At 35.9% G+C, this 24,356-nt stretch overlaps 1 protein-coding gene across 4 annotated transcripts in view; it reads right to left on the bottom strand.

Moving 5' to 3' along the window:
- RICTOR (RPTOR independent companion of MTOR complex 2) overlaps positions 1 to 24,356 on the bottom strand; it is a 144,874-nt gene that overhangs the window by 115,034 nt on the left and 5,484 nt on the right. For 3 of the 4 annotated variants that reach the window (XM_028169037.2, XM_007192178.2, XM_028169034.2), the window contains exons 1-2: positions 3,449 to 3,535; positions 3,230 to 3,277 (exon numbers count right to left, since the gene is read on the bottom strand). The exons of the other annotated variant lie outside the window; for it this stretch is intronic. In XM_028169037.2, the coding sequence (XP_028024838.1) occupies positions 3,230 to 3,277; positions 3,449 to 3,497 (97 nt within the window). In that variant the 5' untranslated portion in view covers positions 3,498 to 3,535. Of the gene's footprint in view, positions 1 to 3,229; positions 3,278 to 3,448; positions 3,536 to 24,356 lie in introns of those variants that run through there. 4 annotated transcript variants of the gene reach the window in all.

The raw sequence follows: 24,356 nt of genomic DNA on the forward strand, positions 1-24,356 counted from the left end.
CTGGCCACGTCTTATTACTAAGAAATTTTCTGGAGTCAGGGAGAAAAATTCTAAGGTTCTATTAAAGAAAATATCACATTTTTTCTTAAGTACATATAATAAATAGATTGTTCCTTGCTTAGGCCTAATTCTGGTAATGTTACAGATTTTTTTTTTACAGTTGTTACATTCAAGAACTTATACAGGGCTGTATGTCAATTATGTCTCAGTAAAACTGGAAGAAAAAAATGATCACAGTTGGGGTGGGGGCACGAGGAAACTAAATGATGGGGGACATATAAGAGCTCCTTATATTTATTATATTCATACATTCACATATACTTTATATATTTTGAAGCTTTTCTTAATAAATTAAAAAAAATAAAAAGAACTCTAGTTCAGAAAGACTATACCCAATTAACTGTATGTCTCAAAAAAAGAAAGCTTCAATACCATAATTCCTTATTAACAAGTTTATAATATTCAAAACAATCATCTGAAATATTTTAAATGTGATATAAATAATTCTGATTTCATAGTTTAGGAAAGCAACTAACATTTAGTTAACATTACTCACAAAGTACTAGATCCCATGCTGAGTACTATATGGCCTAGTTCATTTACTTATCACATTCTTAACCACCTTCAAGAATAACCTGAAATGAATCTTTCTTTTTTTGAGCTGAAGAAACTAAGAGTTAATCAAGGTCAAATAACCTGCCCCAAATCACCTATTATGTATCACAGCTGAGATTACAACTCAGAACTATTTGACTTTATACTACACATTGATGGCTCCTTCAGGAATTACAATGACCATGGCCTCTATTTTATAATGAACTTTGTTATACAGCTACACAGTGAATTTCTCAAAGGTTACATAAAAATAATGAGAATGAGAGCAAACACTGCCTTAGCATTAAAAAAAATTTTTTGGTTACCCAAACTTTATCTAAAACATGCCGTAATCCAATCCACAAACAGCTGCCCTTCAGCTGCAACCCAGACTGCCCCACAGTTCTCAAATGATTACTAAAGTTTAATTCCTCATGAACTTTCTTCATGTTAGATCCACAAGCCTTCTTCTAACAATGAATGTTTGTCAGAATAGCAATTTCTCAAACAATAGAGTCACTATACAATGAATCTAACTCAGATTACTTTTTCAAAACTTCCTTAAGACTCTGGAACACAGCTCTCAAATGCCCTCTCACTCCTACTTGTATATTGCTTTTGCAATCAGATTCAATTGGCTGTGTACATTTCATTCCAAACTGAAATACATCTTGTCAGGGCAAGCAGAAATAGCATTTTCTGCACTATCTGTATCATCCTAAAAACACCTAAGGACATAGGTGTTTACTAAATTCTCAGGAAATATAGCATTTTAAATAGTAAATATACAGTTATCTGTGTACTTGAGTAAAACTGGAGTAAACCAAAGGTATCAAATTTGTACATAAGCTCTTTTACTACCCATAATTTTGACACCAACCAGAGAAACCACTATATATAGGAGCTCAGCAAAGTCAATTTAAAGCACAACTATAACTTATTTCTAGCACCACATTCAAACAGGTCTTTAATACACAAATTAGACCCAAGATCTATCTAACAAATGGTCTTTTCACCTCCATCTAAAACATATGCGCATGTATAAATTAAATCACTAAAACTACATCTGTTACAAAACTCAAATGCTAAATTGAGCCCTGTGGGAATTTTGCTTATTTTGTTAGCAAATTTACTAGAAAATCTTTTTCCACATGTATTTCATATAGACTTTTCATATGTGTGTTATACACAGTGAAGTTTCCAAACAGTTACACAAAAGTCAAGTTTTACATCTCCCTACATTAATATTCAAACCCTATCTGCTGAAAAAATGTTCTAATTTAGTGCATTAGTGATCTAATTAGTTGTCATTTCTATTACTTAAGCCCTATTTTATTTTAGAAACTCTTCTGCCTGTAAAAGGACCTAGTTCACCCGAAACAAAGTCCTAGAACTTTCAGAATAAAATGTTGTTACAAAAATGTACTCTTGTAGCTAAATAAAAACTAGCCTTTTAGTTTACAAAACAGTAATCTTACATTATGATACACAAAATAAAACAAATTAGAGAATGCGCTATGCTTTAAATACAGAGATGATCCTCAACAATGGGCCCGCATCTAACAAATACTGTAGATAATAGTCATTATGTCAAGTAGAACGTAGGTTAAAAAAATTTTTTTAAATTTTATATAGAATGTTTAAAACGACGTTTTTTTAAACTTCCTAAAGTGCTTTTCAGATCTCAAAAGGAAACTGATTCTACACAGCTGAACCAAGTTACACGCTAAGTTACAGCCCGTGCGAAACACGACTTCTTCGGAATCAATAGACCAAATCTTGTTTACCGTGGAAGAGAAAAGAGAAACCTTGTATATAACTACTAAACCCTCAACGAGATATTGTCGAATAAACTCCAGTATGGTGACTGATAGAAGATATACTGGCCAGTAGCCGGCTGGGGTCCTTAAAAATATAACAGGGGTTTACCCAGTTCCGAAGGTGTAAACAAACCCATCGCCACTGCAGAAGGTAAACAATGAACCTGCAACGAGGGTGAGGGGCCGGTTTTTGCCAACTACAGTCTCAGAGGCCCGGGAAAGGGAAACAAGAGGGAAATACAGCATAAACCAGACACTTCGCAGAAATCACGGGCTCCAGGTTTCACTACCGAGTTATCAATGCTGCGGGTCCCCCAGGGCAGTGGGCAAAGAGAAAAACAGTCACGCAGTGAGCAAGGACCGAGCAGGTCCGGCTTCGGCGCTGGGGGACGGGGAGGGCAGGATGTGGTCGCTCTTCCCTCAGACGTCCTCCGGCAACCTAAGTAACAGCCTCTAGCTCCCTCCGGCCGCCCCTGGGATTCAGCTGCTCAAGCTCCGGGACAGGAGGACAACGCTCCCCCGCGGGTCTAGAGAACCCAGAGGGTCGGCGACTCCGCCGAGTCCCGCTCGCTGCTCCCCGCAGCACCCAGTGGCCCGGAGAAGGGCTCGGAGCGAGGAAAGCGGGCACCGGGAAGGGGGATGGGTCCGGGGAGACTGCCCCCGGCTCGGCTCCCGCGGGCCGGCAGGCGGGGCTCGGGCTCTGCCTCCCGCACCCCCGCGGGTCCCGTGCGGGGCCGGCCCCTGCTCACGGCCCCGAGCCCCCGGCTCCTCCCCACTAGGATGCCCTCGCCGGCGCCCGCGGCGCCCCGCGTTACCTCGGGTCAGATCCAGCGGGACGTTCTCCTCGCCGCTGTCATTCCGCCCTGCGCGAAACAGACACATAGCCCCAATTAGGATTCGCTCCCAGGCCAGCGGAGGCAGCCCTGGCTCCGGCCAGCGCCCCGGCTCGTTCCCCCCGCCCATGACCAGGGGGAGGCAAGTGCCAGGGGTGGCGGTTGCCCGGCGGCGAGGGGTGAGGGCCGCAGCGGACTTACCTCGTATTCGGAGGTTCTTCAGCGAGCGGCCGCGGCCGACCGCCGCCATATTGACGGGTTTCAGTCACAACACCGGAAACCTCGCCCAATCGCGCGAGAACCCCTTCCCCTCCCCTCGCGCCGCGCCCGCCCCCCGCGGCGGCTGGCGGCGGGCGGCGGGTGGTGCCGGCTTAGCCCGGGGCGCGGAGAGAGCGCGATGCCAAGTCGGGATCTTGATAGAGCCTGCGGAGCGCGCGCGCGCGCCCCCGCCCGTCCCGGAGGCGGAGGGCGCGGCGACGCGCTCGGCCCTCCGGGAGCACGTCCGCCAGGAGGGGGCATTTCCCACGAGGGGAATCCCATTGATGCGAGTTTGCAGCGTGGAGGATGCTTCTCCTCCAGCCGCCGCGGAAACCGTAGTCAAAATCGACACGAAGTGGGAGGAGGCCTTCATGCGCCAGGCTGGCCACCTGCTGAAACCATCCTGCATGATTGTTTTCAAGCCCTGAGATAGACAGCCCTCCTTCCTTGTTCGTCAATTAAAACGATTTTATTAAAACAACAACGAAAAAAACAATACAAAACACTGCGCAGTTGTAACGTAACTAAATCCTGCCTAGAGTCGCTTTGCTCCAACCAAGTTAACACGTAACGAAGTTTGTTTTCCAACCTCACTCTGACCACCGTGCTAAGCAGCCTTGCACTTGATCTTCAAAGCCACACTCAGCCAGGCTGGCTTCTCTAACTGGAGGTAGTCGGGTGGAAGTTTTGCTTTTGACCGCTTGGCGTAGGACCCGAGAAATGGATGAAAAGTCGGGAGTGCCGGGTGGTGGTCCCTGGCGGTGGGTGGGATTGCTCCCGCGCACGCGCGGGCGCCTGGAGGCCCGAGGAGAGGGTTTCCTCTCTGCCTGGAAAGGGGAGAAGCGGCTAAAGGCTCTGTCTGGGTTTTCCCCTCTGTGTAGCTCCTGAAACAATGGGCAATGTGGATGTTGTGGATTAATATTTTTTATAGATGAACCTAACAAGTATTAAGTGTAGAGACTTTAATCAATATATATACACCTGGCCCCTGACCCAGCAACTTTCTCTTAAACTAGATTAATTTTGAAGAGAGGGGTGAGCGTTTTGTCGCTTCCTGTTCCTCAACACTTGTCTTTCTATATTCCATGAGACTGGAAGTTAATTAACAGTGGAGATCTTACCTTAACCTGTCTTATCCCAGCTACCAGTTAATGCAGTGCCCAGCATAAATATGTGTTCAATAAATAATGAGGTAGCTGAGTAAATGCCCTGGATTCCTTCTTTGTTTCAATGCTCTTTTTGCTGTGTTTTTTTTTTTAAAAAAAAAGCTATTTGGAGATATCAATTGCAGTCGTTAAAAACAGGGAACAATTGGAAACAAATAACCAAAGTAGGGATTATGCAAATTATTGCAGCCATTAAAAATGACGATGCAGGTCTAGTTTATAGGAAATACTGTTCATGATATTAAATCAAGCAAGAAATTACAAAGTTCCCTTTTTTATAAACACTTAAAATACATAACAAATTAAAAGTATACTTTATAAAATATCTTACATGTCTATGTATGGAGAGAAAAATCTGAGATGTACATCAAAATGTTGTTAACTTGTTTTTCCTCCTTAAATTGTGGAATTACACATACGGTTTTTGTTCTTGTTTGTCTGTACTTTTTAAATGTCCTATAATTAATACATATCAATTGTAAAATAAGTAAAAACTTTAACGAGAAAAATAAAAGCAGCATAGGGTAGCATCATCAAGAAAATAAAAGAGGAACACTGCTTCCTTAGGATACTATTCTCTGTATATTCCAGGTCATTTTCTTAGGAGAGCTGCAATCAGTATCTGCTGCTGACACTGCTCTTAGATTCAAGGAGGCAACACAATTAGAGTGCTTTTTAAAAATGTCCTCTGACATTACCAAGCAGTTACAGCCTAAGGCAAAAATCACAAAACTTGAGGTCTGGATAGGACATTAAATTTTTGTATTTCACCTCTTCATGTATCACATTTCACCATTTTAGAAAAGTAGAAAATCTGTCAATGAAAATTCTACCAGATTCTTAGAATGGTTTCAATTTTCAACCAACCCCTTTTACCCTATTCCTGAAATTCCTATCCTGAATTAACCCTTTCCCAGTACAATTTAACTTCATTTTCTTTTTCAGTCTTCATGAAAACTGAGTACAACTGATCCACTTTTAAATTACTTAGGGTACATGAGAGCCTGAATCTAATAGTCTTTCATCTTTATAACTATATGCTCCTATTTAAAGATCATTATTCAATTACTCCATCTCTTTCAGGAGAAAAAAAAATCATCTTTCTCCAAGACTTACATCTTACAGTGAAACTAGTTTTTTCCTCTGTTACTATCCCAGTCATTTGACCGGCTGAGATCTCCATGTTTGTTCTTAAGGTGAATAGCATTTCTGGTAAAAAGAACATGTTCTTAGTGTTTGCAAAAGACATTCAACTAGGAAGCAGGAGTTTTGGTAAATTTTAGTAAGGAACACATTTTACAATGTTATGTTTGCTTTTTAAACCATAACACTACATTATCGATCTTAGTCAGCTTGTTGTTAAAATCTCTAAGTTATTTTCTAAACTTGCCAATAGCTAGCCATTCCTCTTTTTGAAACTTGTTTTTCTTCCCTGTTTATTTTATCCCACCCCTCTGTCTTACTCATTTCGTTTACTTCTTACTACTTCTCCAATTTTCCAGGTCATTTTGGTTCTAATCTGGTCATTGAGAAAGTGACTTCCTCTTCTTAGTTTTCATTTCCCAATTAGGTTTCATTTACTGTGTGAATGACTGTTTTTTCTCATAGTATTAGTCATTGATAAAAAGTGTTATATGAGATTAGGTCCAGGACCACACCTCTAAAAGATAACTGCTTGTTTTGGAAGATACAATGACTTCATTGATAGTCACTCTGGGTTCTATTCCCTATCCAATTACATACAGTTAATAATTCTAGTTTATACACCAAATTATATGTTTCAGATACAGTGATAACACTGAAGAGAAACAAAGCCTTGCCAAAATCCTAGTTCCCTTTATCTATCTGCCTTATTACATAGGCCATACGAAGATAAAGCAAGTCAAAAACCACAACATTTGGTCAGTCTATTTTTTGGTAATTTCTCTTCTTAGTTAAACCACACATTTAACATCTAGATAAAGGCCATTAAAATGACAGGCAATAGACTAAATTAAACAGATATTATAATCCTACACAGGGTTAATTATGAAGATTCAGCCTTGGTCACAGCACAAAGTTGCCTCTTAGTATTGTTCCTTTAAATTTTATCTCTGTCCCAAAATCTCATGTAAATTTAATTTTTAAAAATTCTGTAAGATATAAAGGCCCTCAATGAAAACAGCTTTAAATGAAGTATAAGCATATGTTTGTGAAAGAAGATGCATAAATTCATAAAATCTGGAAGGGTATGCACTAAAATTTCAACAGTGATTATCTCTGGTTGGTAGAATTTTGAGTGATTTTATCTTTCTTTTTTCTCATTTTAATAGTTCTAAAACAAATTTTTACTTGTGAAAAATTTTTTTAAGGAAAACTGTCTTTGAGAAATTTTGTTGGCTATCCTAAACCACAATTATAAACATTTGATTATAATAATTTGTTAAGCAGTGGACCTATCAAAATTTGTTTATGTATAAACAAATCATTTAAAAAGTGCATTTGTGCACATACTCCAATACATGTGTATTAACTTTCTTATTTACTAAAATATAAAATATAAAGATGAAATTAAAATGGTTCAAAGTAATTTTTATGTTGCTTTACTAGTGGCAAAAATAAAAGCAAAGGAGCTGAATATACTTCATTATTTTAAAAATCTGTTGTTAAAATCTTTGTGGTACAGCAATTCAAAAGTCTAATTCTAAGAAGAGTTTATTTGGATATTGAGTTTTAGTGGCTGGAATCACAAAATACAAAGTTAAAAGTGGAAGAATTACTCTGTTGGCTGCAGTTTCTAAATCATAACACTCATTTTTCAAATTCATCCAAACTCCACCCATTCAAAAAAAATTTTTAATGTAATTTGGTTACTAAATGTCCATCTTCCCTAATGTCAATTCATTTTCATAGCAAACTGGAAGGCATAACATTTAGAAATGTTTAGCAAATGATCTCAAAATGGTTTTGAAACTCTTAATCTGAAAGATTCTAAGCATGTTAGAAACTCTGTTTCCATGATTTTTAAGTGTGGATATAAAACTTTATGTAGATGACACATTTATATTTTTGTTTTCAAAAAAACCCCACAAAATTATGGAAGTGTTTCCAAATGCCTGTTATCTAAATGCTCTCTTCCTAGCACAAATTTCTCTGAAAATTAATAACTTTCTTAGCTATTGTTATCATGTTTACCTTGAAGGGAAAGTTTAGATTTAATATTTTTTAAAAATTTCTGTTAAGATACAGTGCTACTGGAAATCATCAGTCATCATGAAAAACAGTTTGACACTAAATAAATATCAAACATCTGAATGGTACAAAAGATTTTCATAGTCACTCCTCATTTCAAAGTGTGTGAAAACTAAACTGCATTTTTCTATTCTTCTGTGAATCCCTTTTAAATTATCATTTATAACAACTGCTTTGTTGATTTTTTTCATAAAACATTGTTTTTATTAAGGAAGTTGTTTACTGATAAGAATATATATTCTTTGATACATCTTTACGTTGGTCGTGCAGAAAAAGAGTAGTTATTGGTGTATTTTACCACTGAACATAATTTAGCAAACACCATAAACTGAGATGTGTAGAAACATCTATGCTTCCATCCAACTGCACTGAAAAGCTTCCATAATGCCTATTTGTTCAAGTACCTTTTTCTTCAAATCTTCAGTTTGTTTGCTTTTTCTTTTCCTTTTTCTGTTTTGGTTGATCAATGGGACTGCATTTTAGTTTTGTCAACAAGTTGTTTTCTTTGTGTGTTTTTTAAGCTATTTTTTTTTTACCATAGCAGGAAATGCCACTATATTCCCCACTGGTACGGACCTCTTTGTTGATAAAAAGAAGGGTCTTTTTGCAAATTAATGAATTCAATACTGCATGGCTTCTAACATTACAGGAAACAATTATTTTCATAATATCTTCAATTATCTGCATAATATTTTTAAATATTTTGCTAATCAAATAGCTTTATACTATCATTAGCTAACATCCTAAGGAACAGTATACACTTAGAGTTAAATAATATTAAAGGATAATGTGCATAAATTCATATTTCACATAATCTTAATAGTTTCAATTTTTTTAAATGTTGGCTGACATTGTGACATCTGATTACATTATCATTGCTTTTTCCTTGTAAAGATGTTGATAAAGTGCTAATATCAGGAGTAAGAATATCTGATCTTCCATATTTTAAAATCTTGTGCTTGTGCTTTCATTCTTTGTGTTACATACACATAGTTCCTTTGCAAGATTCTTTATAAACCATGTATCCACTTTGTTAAAGATAGTTTAAAATATACTTCTTAAATCCAATTATCTGGATGTGATATATGGACATATGCCCAAGTGAAAAGACTTCCTAGGCAAGTGTTGTGAGCTCTCCTGAGTTGCAGAACCCCCAGTTTTCCCTCAGGATACCTTACATGACTCATGCCAATATAACCTGCTAATCAAATGACAGCTTGATTGTTAATCTGTATAATAAATATCAATAGCTTAATTTATTCTTTCTTTTCTTTTTTTGTTTTTTTGGCTAAAAAAAATCTCCACCAAAAACCAAAAACCTAACACTGTACTAAAATTAGAACAACACTGAACAAATGGAAAACTGGAAAAGCCCAGCTATCTAGAGGGCAAATGCCAATAGTATACCTGGGCTTTGAAGGTTAAGCCACTACCAGAAGGTAGAAAAGCAGAACATGACACTTCTGCGTTAAACCCAGTATCCTAGAAGTGGACCGAAGTGGACCCAGGTTGGTAGTGCCCCCTGGCTTCCAGAAGTAGCAATTACAAATCCTTTCTGGAGACAAATACCCACTACATAACTCCTAGGCTCTTCACATTTAAGATCAAACAAATAAAAGTTCATGGTCAAAGATCATTAAACTCATAGGAAAAAGTCACCATGAGTAAGAATCAATAGAAATAAAAATCAGCAGAATTATAGCCCATGGACTTCAGATATCATGATCAGAAGCAGAATATAAAAAGATATCTTGATAGATAGATAGATAAATAGATAGGAAATTATTTTTTAATGAACAATTTCTGATTCCATCCATGATGGAGAATAGGTATTGGATTTACTTTCCCACAATAAACAACTATTGATCCAGACAAAATATATGAACGACCGTTTTTAGGCATTGGACAATAGATAGTGTGGACCATGACCTTGAGATATAAGAAACAAATAGGGTGAACTCAACATTCTCTCTGGCTTTTTGCCTGAGGACACCTTTCAAAATAAAACACAAAGCTGTGGAAACCAAATAGAGAACAGTAGTCTCACTGAATAGAGGAAAGAAAGATTAAAGTGAAGATTAAAGATTAAAGAACCAAGTGAAAATTCTAGAAATGAAAAATACAATATTAAAATTGTAAAACTCCATTAGATGATGACATATTGGACACTAAAAAAGAAAGGAATTTGAAGACAGACCAATAGAATGACTAGAGAAGAAAAAGAAAGAAAGAAAGAAAGAAAGGAAGGAAGGAAGGAAGGAAGGAAGGAAAGAAGGAAGGAAGAGCAAGCCTCTGTGATCCATATTAAAAAAAAAAAAAAAAAAAAAAAGCTGCCTGAAACAGTAATTGGAGTCCCAAGAGAAGTAGAGAGAGATTGGGACAGAGAAAAATGTATGAAGAAATAATGGCTGAAGTGTTCCAAATTTGATGAAAACCATCAAAACACAGATCAAAGAAGTGGAAAGAATCACAAGCAAGATAAACACAAAGAAAACCATTCCCAGGTATATCATAGTCAAATTTCCAAAAATCAAAGATAAAGAGAAAAATCTTTAGCTGTGCCACATAGCTTGCAGGACCTTAGTTCCCTGACCACGGATTGAACCCACACCCTTGGCAGTGAAAGAGCAGAGTCCTAACCACTGGACCACCAGGGAATTCCCAAGAGAAAAATTTTAAAAACAGAGACGAGAACAAAATGCAAATTAACTACAAGCAGCAACAATAAGAATTACTGATGACTTCTAGTGAAAAAGAATGTAAGCCAGTCAGAAAGAATGTAAGATATCAATTAAATGACATCTTTAAAGTGAAAAAGGAAAGAAATGACCACAATCTAGAATTCTATATCTAGTAAAATCAGTTTTCAAAAATCCAAGAAAAATAAAGACATTTTCAGATTTTCAAAACTTTGGAAGAATTTTTCATGAACGGATGTGTTCTACAATAAATGCTAAAGGAAGTTCTTCACACTTAAGAGAAATAATACCAGATGGAAATTCAGATCTACATGAAGGGACAAAGAATGCATACAAAAATGGTTAATATATAGGTAAATTTAAAAGATGCATTTAAAAGATAATTTCTCATTTAAAGCAAGGGCAACAACAATGTATTGTGGGTTTAAATTATAGAAGTAAAATGTATGACAAAACTGGACTGTTATAACGTTCTTATAGTATATATGAAATGGTGCAATATTTGTTCAAAGTATACAGTGATTAGTTAAGAATGTATATTATATAAATAGCTACATGAGAGATTTCTGCCCTTCCATATCAGTTACTATATTAAAAGTAAGTAAATTATACACTTCCTGACCTCAAAACTTACTACAAACAGACAGTAATTAGGACAGTGTAGTGCTGACATAAGGATAGAGAAAAACAGATGCAAAAGCCAAAAGAACTGCAAGGAAAAAGAGATAAATACACAGGTACTGTCAAAGACTCCAACTCTCCTTCCTCAGTAATCAAGAGAACAAATAAATAGAAAATCAGAGAAGGTATAGAAGACCTGAACAATACTATCAACCACTTTACCTGATTTATATTTATAGAACAATGCACTCGACAACAGCAGAATACACATTCCGTTCAATGCAAACAGAATAGTACAAGATAGACCACAGTCTGGGCCATAAAACAAATTTTAACAAATCTGAAAAATTGAAATCATATGAAACATGTTCTTGGACCATATTACAGTTAAACTAGAAATCAATAGCACAAAAAGGTTTAGAAAAATTCTAAATATTTAGAAATTAAGCAAAAAACAGCATACTTCTAAATAACTTATAGAATAGTCAAAAGGTAAATTAAAATGTATTTTGAATTAAATAAAAATGAAAACATACCAAAATTTTTGCATGGAGCTAAAGCAGGGAAATTCATAGTATTAAATACTTAAATTAAAAGAAGAAAGGTTTCAAATCAGTTGTTTAAGCTACTACCTTAAAAAACTAGAAAAAGAACAGCAAATTAAACTCAAAGCAAGCAGAAGGCAATAAAAAAGTTAAGTGCAGAAATCAATGAGAACAGGAAAACAGAGAAAAACAACGAAATCAAAAGCTGTTTCTTTGAAATGAACAGATGATAAACTTCTAGCCAGACTGGTCAAGAAAAAAGAGAGAAGCTGCAAATCACAAATATCAAAAGTGAAAGATAAGACATTACTGTAGAACCTACAGATATTAAAAGAATACAAAGGGAATATTAACAACTTGATGCCAATAAATTTGACAACTTAGATGAAATGAACCGATTCCTTGAAAGATACAAAATACCAAAGCTTATTCAAGAAGCTAATTTGTAGGTATTAACAAAATGACTCTAAAGTTTATAAGGAAAGGCAAAAAACACAGAATAGCCAAAACAATACTGAAGAACAAAGTTGGAGGGCCCATACTATCTAATTTCAAGATTTACTATAAAGCTACAGTGAAGACAGCATAATTTTTTTTTTTTTTTTTGCAGTGCTACATAGTTTGTGGGATCCTAGTTCCCCATCCAAGGACTGAACCTGGGCCCCTGGCAGTGAGAGCGCCAAGACCTAACCACTGGACCACCAGGGAATTCCCAAGACGGTAATTTTATAGAGAAGGATAGATATATAAATTAAATGAACAGAAATAAAGAGCTCAGATATAGCTATATCTGTATCTTCAATTAATTTTTTACAAAGTTGCAAAGATAATTCAATGTAGAAAGGATAGACTTTTCAACAAATGGTGTTGAATAAATTGGATATCCACATACAAAATAATAACTTTGATCTATATTTCACACTCTATATAAAAGTTAATTCAAAATGGATCATAGACCTAAGTATAAAATCTAAAACTACAAAACTTCTAGAAGAAAACAGGAGAAAATCTTTGTAATCTTTGGTGAGGCAAAGATTTCTCAGATATGATACCAGAAGCATGGTCATTATGAGAAAAAACTGATAGATTGGATTTCATGAAAAAGAAGAGCTTCTGCTCTTAGAAAAACAATTTTAAGAGAATAAAAAGACAAATTATAGACTTTGAGAAAATATTTTCTTTTTTAAATTAATGTACAATTAACAAATAAAAGGATTCCTACCATTGAGTTAATTAACACATTTCTCACTTCATATATTTTACCTTTTTTGTTATTGTTGAGAATACTTAAGTCTACTCTCTTAGCAAATTTCAATTATACAATACAGCATTATCAACTATAGTCATGTTATACATTTGATCCTCAGAACTTATTCCTCTTATAACTTAAAGTTTGTACCCTTTTACCAACTTCTCTTTATTTCCCCTATCCCCAGCCCCTGGCAACCACTAAACTGCTCTCTGATTTTATAAGTTCAGTTTTTCAGATTCCAAATATAAGTGAAATAATACAGTATTTGTCTCTCTCTGTCTGGCTTATTTCACTTAGCATTATGCCCTCCAGTTTTACCCATATTGCAAACAGCAGGATTTCCTTTTTTTGTAAGGATGAATAATATTCCATTATATATATTATATATGATGTATATATGTCTCACATCTTCTTTACCCTTTCAACTGTTGACCAACACTTAGATTGTTTCCATACTTTGACTATTGTGAATAATGTTGCAATGAACGTAAGAATATAGATATCTCTTCAAGATAATGATTTTGTCTCCTTTGGATGTATACCCAGAAGTGGAATTGCTGGATCACATAGTAGTCCTAGTTTTAATTTCTCAGAGAACTTCCATACTGTTTTCCATAGTGACTGTACCAGTTTACATTCCCATCTGAAGTGTGCAAGCTTCCCTTTTTCTCCATATTCTCACCAGCATTTTATATCTCTTGTCTTTTTGATAATATAATCCTGACAAGTGTGAGGTGATTTCATTGTGGTTTTGATTTGCATTTCCCTGGTGATTAGTGTTGCTCAGCATCTTTTCATGTACTTTTTGGCCACTTGTATGTCTTCTTGGGAAAAATGTCTATTCAGGTCTTTTGCCCATTTATTAATTGGGTTATTTATTTCTTTGCTATTGAATTGTATGAATTCCTTGTATATTTTGGATATTAGCTGCTTATTGGATATGTGGTTTGCAAATATTTTCTCCCATTCCGTATGTTGCCTTTTCATCTTATTGATGGTTTCCTTTGCTGGGCAGAAGCTTTTTAGTCTGATGTAGTCCTAACTGATTTTTTAATTTTATTTTATTTTGTCGCCTTTGCTTTTAGTCATCCAATCCAAAAACTCATTGCCAAGATCAATGTTAAGGAACTTACCCCATATGTTTTCTTCTAGAAGTTTTATGATTTCAGGTCTTATGTTCAAGTCTTAAGTCCCTTTTGAGTTGATTTTTGTGTATGGTGTAAATTGGGTCCAGTTTCATTCTTTTACAAGTAGATATCCAGTTTCCCCAATACCACTTATTGAAGAGACTATCCTTTCCTCATATATGCATAGGTTTATTTCTGGGCTCTCAATTCTGTTCCATTGATCTATGCATTTGTTTTTATGCCAATACTATACTCTTTTGATAACTACAGCTTTGTAATATAGTTTGAAATAAGTAAGTGTAATGTCTCCAGCTTTGTTCTTCTTTCTCAAAGTTACTTTTACTGTTTGGGGTCTTTTGTGGCTCGTTATTAAATTTGGGATTTTTTTTCAATTTCTGTGAAAAATGCCATTGGAATGTTGATAGGGATTGCATTGAATCTGCAGATCACTTTGGGTAGTATGGACACTTTAACAATATTAATCCTTCCATTCCATGAACATGGAATATCTTTCCATTTATTTGTGTATTCTTCAATTTATTTCATCAGTGCTTTATAGATTTAGTGTACAGATCTTCCACCTACTTGGTTAAACTTATTCCTAAGTATTTTATCATTTTTGATGCTATTGATTTTTTTTTTGTTAATTTCTCGTTCCAATACATAGTTCATTGTCAGTGTTATAGAAATGCTGTGATTTTTGTATATTGATTTTGTATCCTACAACTTCACTGAATTAAAAATTTAATTTAAGAATTAAATTGAAAAATCCAGACTTAAAATACTATATATTGTGTGATTTTATTTATATGACATTCTGAAAAAGGCAAAACTAGAAAAGAGATCAGTAGTTGCCAGGATCTGGAGTTTGGAAGAGGAGTTCACTACAACATGGCACAGAGAAATTTTTAGGAGTGATGGAATGGTTCTATTTTTTATTCATAGTGGTGGTTATGTGACTGCATGTGTTTGTTAAACTTACAGGACTATATATTAAAAAGATTGAATTTACCTGTATAAATTTATACCTTAATTAAAAAATGGAACTAAAAATTATTCCAAGGGGTAGAAAATATATGGAGTATAGTATAAGTTCTAACATACTTTAATAGGATTCCCAGAAAGAAAGAATTGAGAGAATAAAGAAGATTCAATATTTGAAGAGATAATGGTTTACATCTTCCAGGATTTCTAAGGGATACAAAATAACAAATATGGGAGGGATAAAGTATGGTAATCAGTATAAATAAAATGAAATCCACACCTAGACACTACATAGTGAAAGTACAGAACATCGAAGACAAAGAGATCTTAAAGGCAGTTGCAGAAGGAAGCCAGATAACCTACAGGAATCCTCAGCAGAAGTAATAGATGTCAGAGGACAGAGGAAAATTATCTTTAAAATGGTAAACAAATATGACTGTCAGCCAAAATGTCTGTACTTTTTAAAAAAAGAAACTATCTTTAAAGAATATGGAAAATCAAAGACAATTCTAGATAAACAATGGGAGCGTTCACCACCAAAAGACTTGACCATAGGACCTTTCATTACATACATTTCAAGAAGAATAAAATGGTTTTGGAAGGATTGTCTAAGATATACGAAAGAATGATAAGGAAAGAAATTAGTAAATCATGTAAACAAATTTAAACAAAAACAGTCTGCATTTGAGAATATTTTAATATTAGGGATTAAAAAGGAAAGAAATAAATAGCTGGACAATAATAGCTTGTTATGTAGGAGTGGTGATCTGAATTAATCGGTCCAAAAACTCTTATATTCTTCTGAGGGAGAGGTTAAGTAATTAATCAACTTTAGAGTTTGTGAAGTATGCAGAAAAAAATGCAATGATAACCACTAAAAGAAGAGCAACAGACTACAGAGCTTACACATGAGTGGTATGGGGTTATGGGGAATGAACTAAGAAAAATAGCAAAGGAAGAAATAAATCAGTCTCCAAAAAAGGCAAGAAGGATTACAAAGGAGCATAAGACAAATAACAAGGAAGCCTGACAGATAGAGAGTACAATGCAAGATTAAAAAACACATCTAATTACGTGTACATGAATGTAATGCTTTATTTGTAATTAATTGTAAATTGACCAGTTAAAAGTCAGAGATTATTAAACTAATTTTAAAAATTCAACTCTATGCTGTTTGCTGGAGATCCACTAACATTTTTTAAAAGTTTAAAATTAAAAGTTTAAAATTGTTCAGAAAATGAAAAAAAGCTGGTGGTTGTATTAATATGAGAGAAAATAGACTAGGTCAAAAAGCATAATTAGTGATCAAAAATGTCCAAACAGAGTGAAAAGAGGCTCAGCTATAAGGAAGATTTAAAATTATAAATGCATATGTACTTAATAAAATAGTCACAATACAAAACAAAAAAAATAATAGAAATAAATGAAGAAATCAACTTGCTGGTCATCACAGGGAGAGTCCAAGACACTTCTGTAATTATTGTTAGTTTAGGCGGATTTCTTTCCTGATGAATGCTGTTAAAACTTGATTTTCCTGCAAGGATACTTATCAGAAAAAGCAAGCACAGAAGAGGAAGTAAGTAGGATTCCTTAGAAAAGAGCTTCAAAAAGGTGGTTTGCTTAAGTTTTCATTCACTTTCAGGGCAGACATACTACTTGTCAATCAGGAGAGGAGCCCTGGGACATGGCTCAGCCAATTTTAAAATCAAAGGTCACGGTCTGCGAGATTCCATTTTTTCAAAAGAAGGAAAAATCATTATATGTTTGGTGCCAGTGATTTTCAGATGCTATTTTAGAATTTTCTTGAAGATCACTCTATAACAGATACTCATAAGAATCTTTTGTATAAGAAAGCAATTTGTTAAGTAGAATAACTTCGAGGGACTGAAGCATCTATTTCTATTCTCCTATAGTACCTTCTTTTCAGATATACCCTGGAAACTGAGGTTACTTTGTCAACATGAAATCAGAGAAATATTAATAGTTGGGTTTTTAAAGAATATTTTGCTACTTTAGGTTTTCACAAATTGTGACTAATATTCTGCATTAACTTTTCTGACCTTTGTATATTTCTAATTTGTGTTTTTTACTTCTATTAATTTTTTCCTATAGTATTCCTACAAATGATAATTAATTCTTTTAATTTACTGCCATAATGGAGATTTTAAAAATTATCATAGCTTCTCTTTTACTAATGTATTGATGCTATTGAATTCTTTAAATTTTTTGTAAGAAGTGCTCAGAGTTTTGAAATTATCCAGTCAAATAGCAAGCAAAGCTCAGCATGAATATAGTGGAAATAAACACGGTTGTGAAGTCCTGGAAATGAGTCTCACAACAGATATAAATGGGACCTTGGCATATGATGGAGAGTTGGTCTTGCATATTAATGGGGAGGGTTGAGCTAGTCAATAAGTGGGCTGGAGGAAGAGCTTATCTGGGTGGGGGGGAGATCCACATCCCCAGGTGGGTTCAGAGAATTAAAAGTGAAAAGCAAAACTTTAAAACTTTAGAAGAAAATATAGATTATCTTCATGAACTGGTAAAGCTAAGAGTTTCTAAAAGAAGGCACAGAAAACCACTTGGCGATATCTATTCATGTGGAAGATGCCCCATCCTACCATTTAACAGTTCCACTCCTGGGCATAATGCCCTAGAGAACCCTCATATGTGTGCCCACAGAAACTCTGACATGAATGTCTACAGCAGCATTATTTATGATGGCAAAAACTGGGAACAATCTAACATGGACTTCAGTATAAAAATAGAAATATCTGTGGTTTATTCATTCGAAGTATGATATACCTTTTCCAACCTAATGAGGGGTGACAAAAGTAGGTTGTAGATAGGTAAATACAGTATGATACTAGTTATACCAAATTTTAACAAATAAAAAATAGTACTTGATAAATTTTGAGAGATATATACATATGTAATGAAAGTATAAAGAAATGCATGGGAATGTCGAACACCAAAATCAGGCACTGGTTTTCTCTGAGAAGGAGGGAAGGAAGGAATAGAATGTAATTAGGATGAAGCACACAGGAAGCTTTATATGTATTTATAATATTTTATTTAATGATAAAATTTATTTTTAAAAGGTGGCTGAGGGAGAGATGGAAAACTGTTATATCTTCATTGTAAACAAATTTAAAATATTCAATGAAATTTATCTTTAGATACTAAAAAAGGTTAGAGGCAATTTATGATGAACAAGAAACTGCCATTAACTTATAGTCATAGCTTAATTGTACAAAAAAGGCTTGCCCTACTGGTTTATTGTTTACCCACTTTATACCCTAGATGAAGTTTAAATGGTTTTAGCCTATTTGCGAAAATCAAATCCACTTTCTAAGCGTAAACGTTTATTATCTTTCAATAACAAAGATATTAAAAATAATTATTTCTAAGTTCTAAAGGCAAATTTGAAGTGAAATTCCTCCTTTGGGGCATAATAACAAATCTTAATCTCCCACAAAGAATTGAAACACGTATAGATACCTACAACTGACTACTTTGAAGGGAATAAATACTACGCTGAATGTGTAAATTTTGGTATGTTTGTTAAAGAGTCATTCACTATATGTTATCGTTTTTTTCTGAAGTTATCATAGACTTTACATCTCATATTCTCCAAGTTTACCTAATATTAATTACATTTATATTTCAGTCTTGTAAGTCTTTCTCTTGAAACTGGGCTCTGTTACCTTATTCAACACTAACATTTCTGTTTGTCATCTGTAACATAATAAAAAAGAACCAACAATTTTCCTAGTTTCTGACTCCTTTGTGTCCTAGTGATAATTTTCATGTTTTTCTTTTTCTTTCCTTTTTTATTATTCAGGAAGCATAGGGAGAAGTGTGTATCAGATACACACAGAAAGCAGGTTATCACAGTAATAAGGTCTTGAGTGCGAAGTGTAAGCCCCATTGGCCATGTAACTTGGGCAAAGCATGTATCATCTTAAGCCTCGTTTCTTTACAATTAAATGAGCTGGATTTGATAGGGTTGATGTTAGGTTTAAATGGGACAAGGCTCATAGCACTCAGTACAGCGTCTAGCACGTAGTAAGCTTTCATTCAGTGAATGCTAATGGATGGTGACGATGATGATGACAATGCAGCATATATACAAAATTGACTAAAATACTGAGATTGGGTGATTTTACCATTCAGATAAATGAGTAATAGACATGGAATAATAATAAATAGGCTTAAAATGAACATTCACCTTTAACTGCCTCTCAGCTTACTGACCCAGTGTAGATTTGGTGACAGGTGATATTGCACCTGAAATGATTCAGGATGCTGACAGGACCCTGACAAACCAGGGTGTGAGGAGGCCCCACTTTAGTGTTTGGCTCATAAAATATACACTTTCATACCCCTTCCTATTTGATGAGAGAACTACTATTTCTGCAGAAAATTGACTTCTGATCTATTCCTGGTAGTTTTACTGGCAGGTGCATCCATCCCTCAGCTGCTATAAGAAGTGGCTGCTATAGAAAAGAAGGAAATAATGCCATTTGCAGCTACATGCATGAACCTAGAGATTATCATACAAAGCAAAGTAAATCAGAAAGAGAAAGACAAATACCGTTAAGATATCACTTATATGTGGAATCTAAAATATGACACACATGAACTTATCTATGAAACAGAAACAGACTCACAGATATAGAGAGCAGACTTGTGCTTACCAAGGGGGAGAGGGGGTGGGGGAGGGATGGATTGGGAGTTTGGAACTAGCAGATGCAAACTATCATATAGAGAATAGATAAACAACAAGGTCCTATTGTATAGCACAGGGAATTATACTCAATATTCTACAATAAACCATAGTGGAAAAAAATATATATATAAAACTGAATCACTTTGCTGTACACAAGATACTAACACAACATTATAAGTAAACTATACTTCAATAAAAATTTTTTTTGAAAATGGCTGCTAAAACTCACAGCTGTACCTCCCTCCAAGGTACTGCCCGCAGCTCAAAGGAGCAGTGTTGCCCAGAGATGTATCGGAGAATGAGACTGGAGGAGGAGGAAGCCTCTGGTAGCCAATGACTGTTGACGGGGGGATACAAGCCCAGATACCTGGCTTCAGTGTGGCATGACTCAGTGGAGCCATTCCTGCTCCAGACCTTCCTTCTGGAATCCGACTGAGCCTGGGCTGGGATCCATGTCTTTGCCTACCTTCTCTTCCTGCACTGTCTTGCTTCCTTACTCCTTACAGGTTTCTCCTGGGAGGCTCCCCCTCAACAAATCCTTCACACAAGAGTTCCAATCTCAAGTTCTGTTTCTAGGGGACCCAACCTAAGAAACCTTCCTAAGTCTACTTCTATAGCTGTATCAGGAATAGGAGAGATTTTTGTGTTGTTTCTCTTCTAGACAAATGCACAGAAAACCTTTACGTGTCCTTGAATACTCTGTGGTTTTGGTTTTCTAGTCCTATACGTTTATTTAGATCTTGGAGGTTAGTAACCAGCATAGCTTAGCACACCTCTTTTACATCTATACATATTAAAGATGAGAAAGCCAAAGAAAACTTTGGTCCCCTGAGGTGTGTGGCTGGCAACAGCATTTCAGTGCTTTTCTTAACACAGTTTCTACTGTTTAGGGTGAAGCTCTGACAAGCATGTCATATTAGTTAAAGTACAATAACCTAAATTTCATCCTAACTTAAAAAAGGCTTACTTTCAATAGTGCTGCTAGAGATAATGATGGTGAGTTAAGCTTCAGTAGCTGATGACATGTGTTTGTTAAATCATGAATTTGAAAGGGAAGAGAGAGTTTACATGCCTGGATAAAACCCTTCATCAACTTAAAGTTTTGGAACAATATTACCATATTTCAAAGATCTATTTCTAAGAACTGAGATGAGAGGGTTGACATCGGTAGACATAGAAGGTATTTCTTTGCTCTCCTTTGCTTATAAAAACTTGGTCACAAATAAAGAAAATAGCTTATATTAGCCATTGAATATCATTCTCAGTTGGGCAAGTCCCAAACCACAATTTGACTCTAGATTTCTATTTGGTTCCAGGCCGTGGCATTTGTAATATATCAGATGCTAAGGAATTTGTGTGCAGCAGCATTAGTTTTTTGATGATTGTATTCCTATTAGACCTCTCAGTGGCATTTGGTGCTCTTAACAGAAATGGAATCTGGCTGTTATAGACACTAAATAAATTTTGTCCACCACTCACACAAAAAGGCTCCTCATTATTGGCAAGTTGGATAGCTATAGAGTGGCCTGTGCTCCACCTATTTCCCATCATAAATGGCTGACGTTACGGATGGACCCCATGGGTCAAATCTGGCCCATAAAAATTTGGGATAATAATTAGGATAACTTGTTTGGTCTGAATAGTGCTTTCAAGAAAACTTGAATCAGCAGTAAAAAAAAAAAAAAAAAAAGTAGGAATTATATATATAAACCTTGATATCGCTTCTTTTGAAAAATTGGAGACTCTACCGACACCAGGCCCATGATCCATCAGATTTGAGTCATATATCAGTAGGGCCCAAGTGGGAAACAAATGGCAAACTCAAACTGGGGAATTTGAGGAAGGCTTAATAAAGGGATTGATTACACATGTGTGGACAGTGTGCTGGGAAACCACAGTGTAAAGGGCAGTACCCTGGAACCGGTAACCTCAGGGAGAGACTGCAACCTCAGAGGAAGGAGAGGGAGAAGCAATGGAACCAGAGAGGCAGCACAATGGAGAAGGCTGTCTGACAGAGCCGTGACCTTGGGTGAAGGACACAGCCAGCTCATGACAATGCCTCAGGGAGGAAGCCAGAGGAATAAATATCCAAACCTCACTCTCTGTCTGTGTCTGGTAGTGCTCCTCAATGGCCGAATGAAACCGGAAGCTATAAGTCAAGGGATCCTCTTGAGTCAGCCCATAAAATGTAGTCCTGAGGGGCACAGAGCAGGGTGGAAAGGATTGGAGGGGGGATCTGGAGGGCCAAGTAGGAGATATCCAGTATAATTAGCCACTCACTCCTGTAGACAGAGTTTATATTCTACTGTTTGCCACAGTCCCCACCATTCTCTATTGTCCCCACATCAAAGATGAGTATCAGTTTCCAGTGATCATCAGGTTGGCACTATGGTGTTTCTTATAGGACAGAACCATTGCTCTATGTCTCTATCAAAACTGAGCAAGGAAAGATAGAAGACCAAATTCTTCAAGAAAACTGAGAATATATATATATATATATATATATGTTTCTTGTAGAAGAGAAATAATACTATGTGTTTAATATATAAACAAAATATACCTTTGTCTTTCATATAAATATATATAAATAAATATATATATATATGTATATATATATACACATATACACACACACATACCTTGCCTGCTTTACTGACAAGGTTAGGTCCCCTTTTCTTGGTAGCACTCTGATTTTTGTATTGGGAAATTATCTTGAGTATAGTCTTACTTGAGAGGATAATTCTAGGTGACCTTCTTTCACTTGGGAGCCAAAGCATTAGGAGCCTCCCTGCCCCCACCATGTGGGCAGGCACATGACTTAACCACAGTCAGTGGAGTTCTCTCTCTCTAGGGACTTGGATTCATGAGTGAGTTATGCAAAGGCAATAGTTAATTTCTGTTGCTTGCAGCCAAGAACTCTGAATCTTTATCTAAACTTCAGTAGGAAAACCATTCATAAGTTGGTGTTTAAACAAGCTTTTTGACATTTGGAAAACTCATCTAATTCAATAGGCTGTGGAGACAGAGAGGAATTGCTGCATGCAGATGAACCCCCAGAGATGAGAGGTGCCTGTTGCACATCCATTATTTTGCCAAATTTGCAGTTAAAGCTGAAGATTGTGACTATGCCCCAGCCTACTCTAGGAGAATATATACACAGCCTAATGTTTTCCTCAATGAAACAGGGTGAAAACTGTCACTGAATTAGAAAACAGATGTTTCTATTATGAAAACCAGGATGACTGTCTCCCTAACAGTTGCAGGAAATGTCAAATAAAAAAAGATGTCCACACTGTAACCTGAAACTCAGAGGCAGGAACTGGACCTGGCTCAGACATTGGGTTTATTTATTATTATTTTATTTTTGTTTATTGTGTTTAATCTTAAGTGTTTCTATATTACTCTCAAATATCATCTGGTAAATAACTGGGAGTCAGAGCAAGTTTGCCATCATTAGAATAATGCTCATCTCAACAGGATTCCATTCAGTTGACATGTTCAAAACGTATAATAGCAAACAAGCAAGCAAGATGATAATGATAAAATTAACATGGGTCAGGGACTTCCCTGGTGGTCCAGTGGTAAAGAATCCGCCTTCCATTGCAGGGGACACGGGTTCGATCCCTGGTTGGGGAACTGAGATCCCACATGCCTTGGGGCAACTAAGCCCGCACGCCACAACTATTGAGCTCACGCACCTCAACTAGAGAGCATGTGTGCCACAAACTACAGAGCCCACACACTCTGGAGTCTGCGCACCACAACTAGAGAGAGAAAACCCGCACGCCACAACTAGAGAGAAGCCCGAGCAGGCTGCATGCCGTGATGAAGAGATCCCGCATGCCTCAACAAAGACCACATGTGCCGCAACTAAGACCTGACGCAGCCAAAAAAAAAAAAAAGGAAAATAAATAATAAATAAAATAAATACATATTAAAAAAAGATAAAACAGTGTATCTAGATACCTTTAAAAAACAGTTAATATGGGTCAGACACTGTACTAAATGCTTAAGTACATAGTTTCAATTAATTTTCACAGCGTTGTAAAGTACGTACTTTCATATTTTATAAATGAAGATCCTGAGTCTTAGCAAAGTTTAGATTATTATTCAAGGTTATGTAACTTAGCTGATAATCTCAAGCAGGAGGCAGAAGAAATGACATACGTAGTCACTAAAATAAACCCTTAAGTATGTGGCATAACTGTGACAAGCATCAGCATGTATTTCAAAATTAGTCATAATAATAATGTGATAATATTTGAGTCCTTATGATGTGTCCAGAACAATGCTTAGCATTTTAAAGATGTCATGACACATAATTTGCCAGGGAAAATAATTGTAATTTGCAGTCTATTTCTGTCCAATCCTCCATCTTTTTAAGAAACTTAGATCTTTGTCCATTACCTCTATCATCTTTTTACCTTTTTCTCCCAACTGGATCCTTCCCATCAGGTTTTGAATAAGCTCAAGTCTTTTCTTTCTTAGAAACAA

The sequence above is a fragment of the Balaenoptera acutorostrata genome, chromosome 2, assembly GCF_949987535.1.
Source record: "Balaenoptera acutorostrata chromosome 2, mBalAcu1.1, whole genome shotgun sequence".
Taxonomy (NCBI): domain Eukaryota; kingdom Metazoa; phylum Chordata; class Mammalia; order Artiodactyla; family Balaenopteridae; genus Balaenoptera; species Balaenoptera acutorostrata.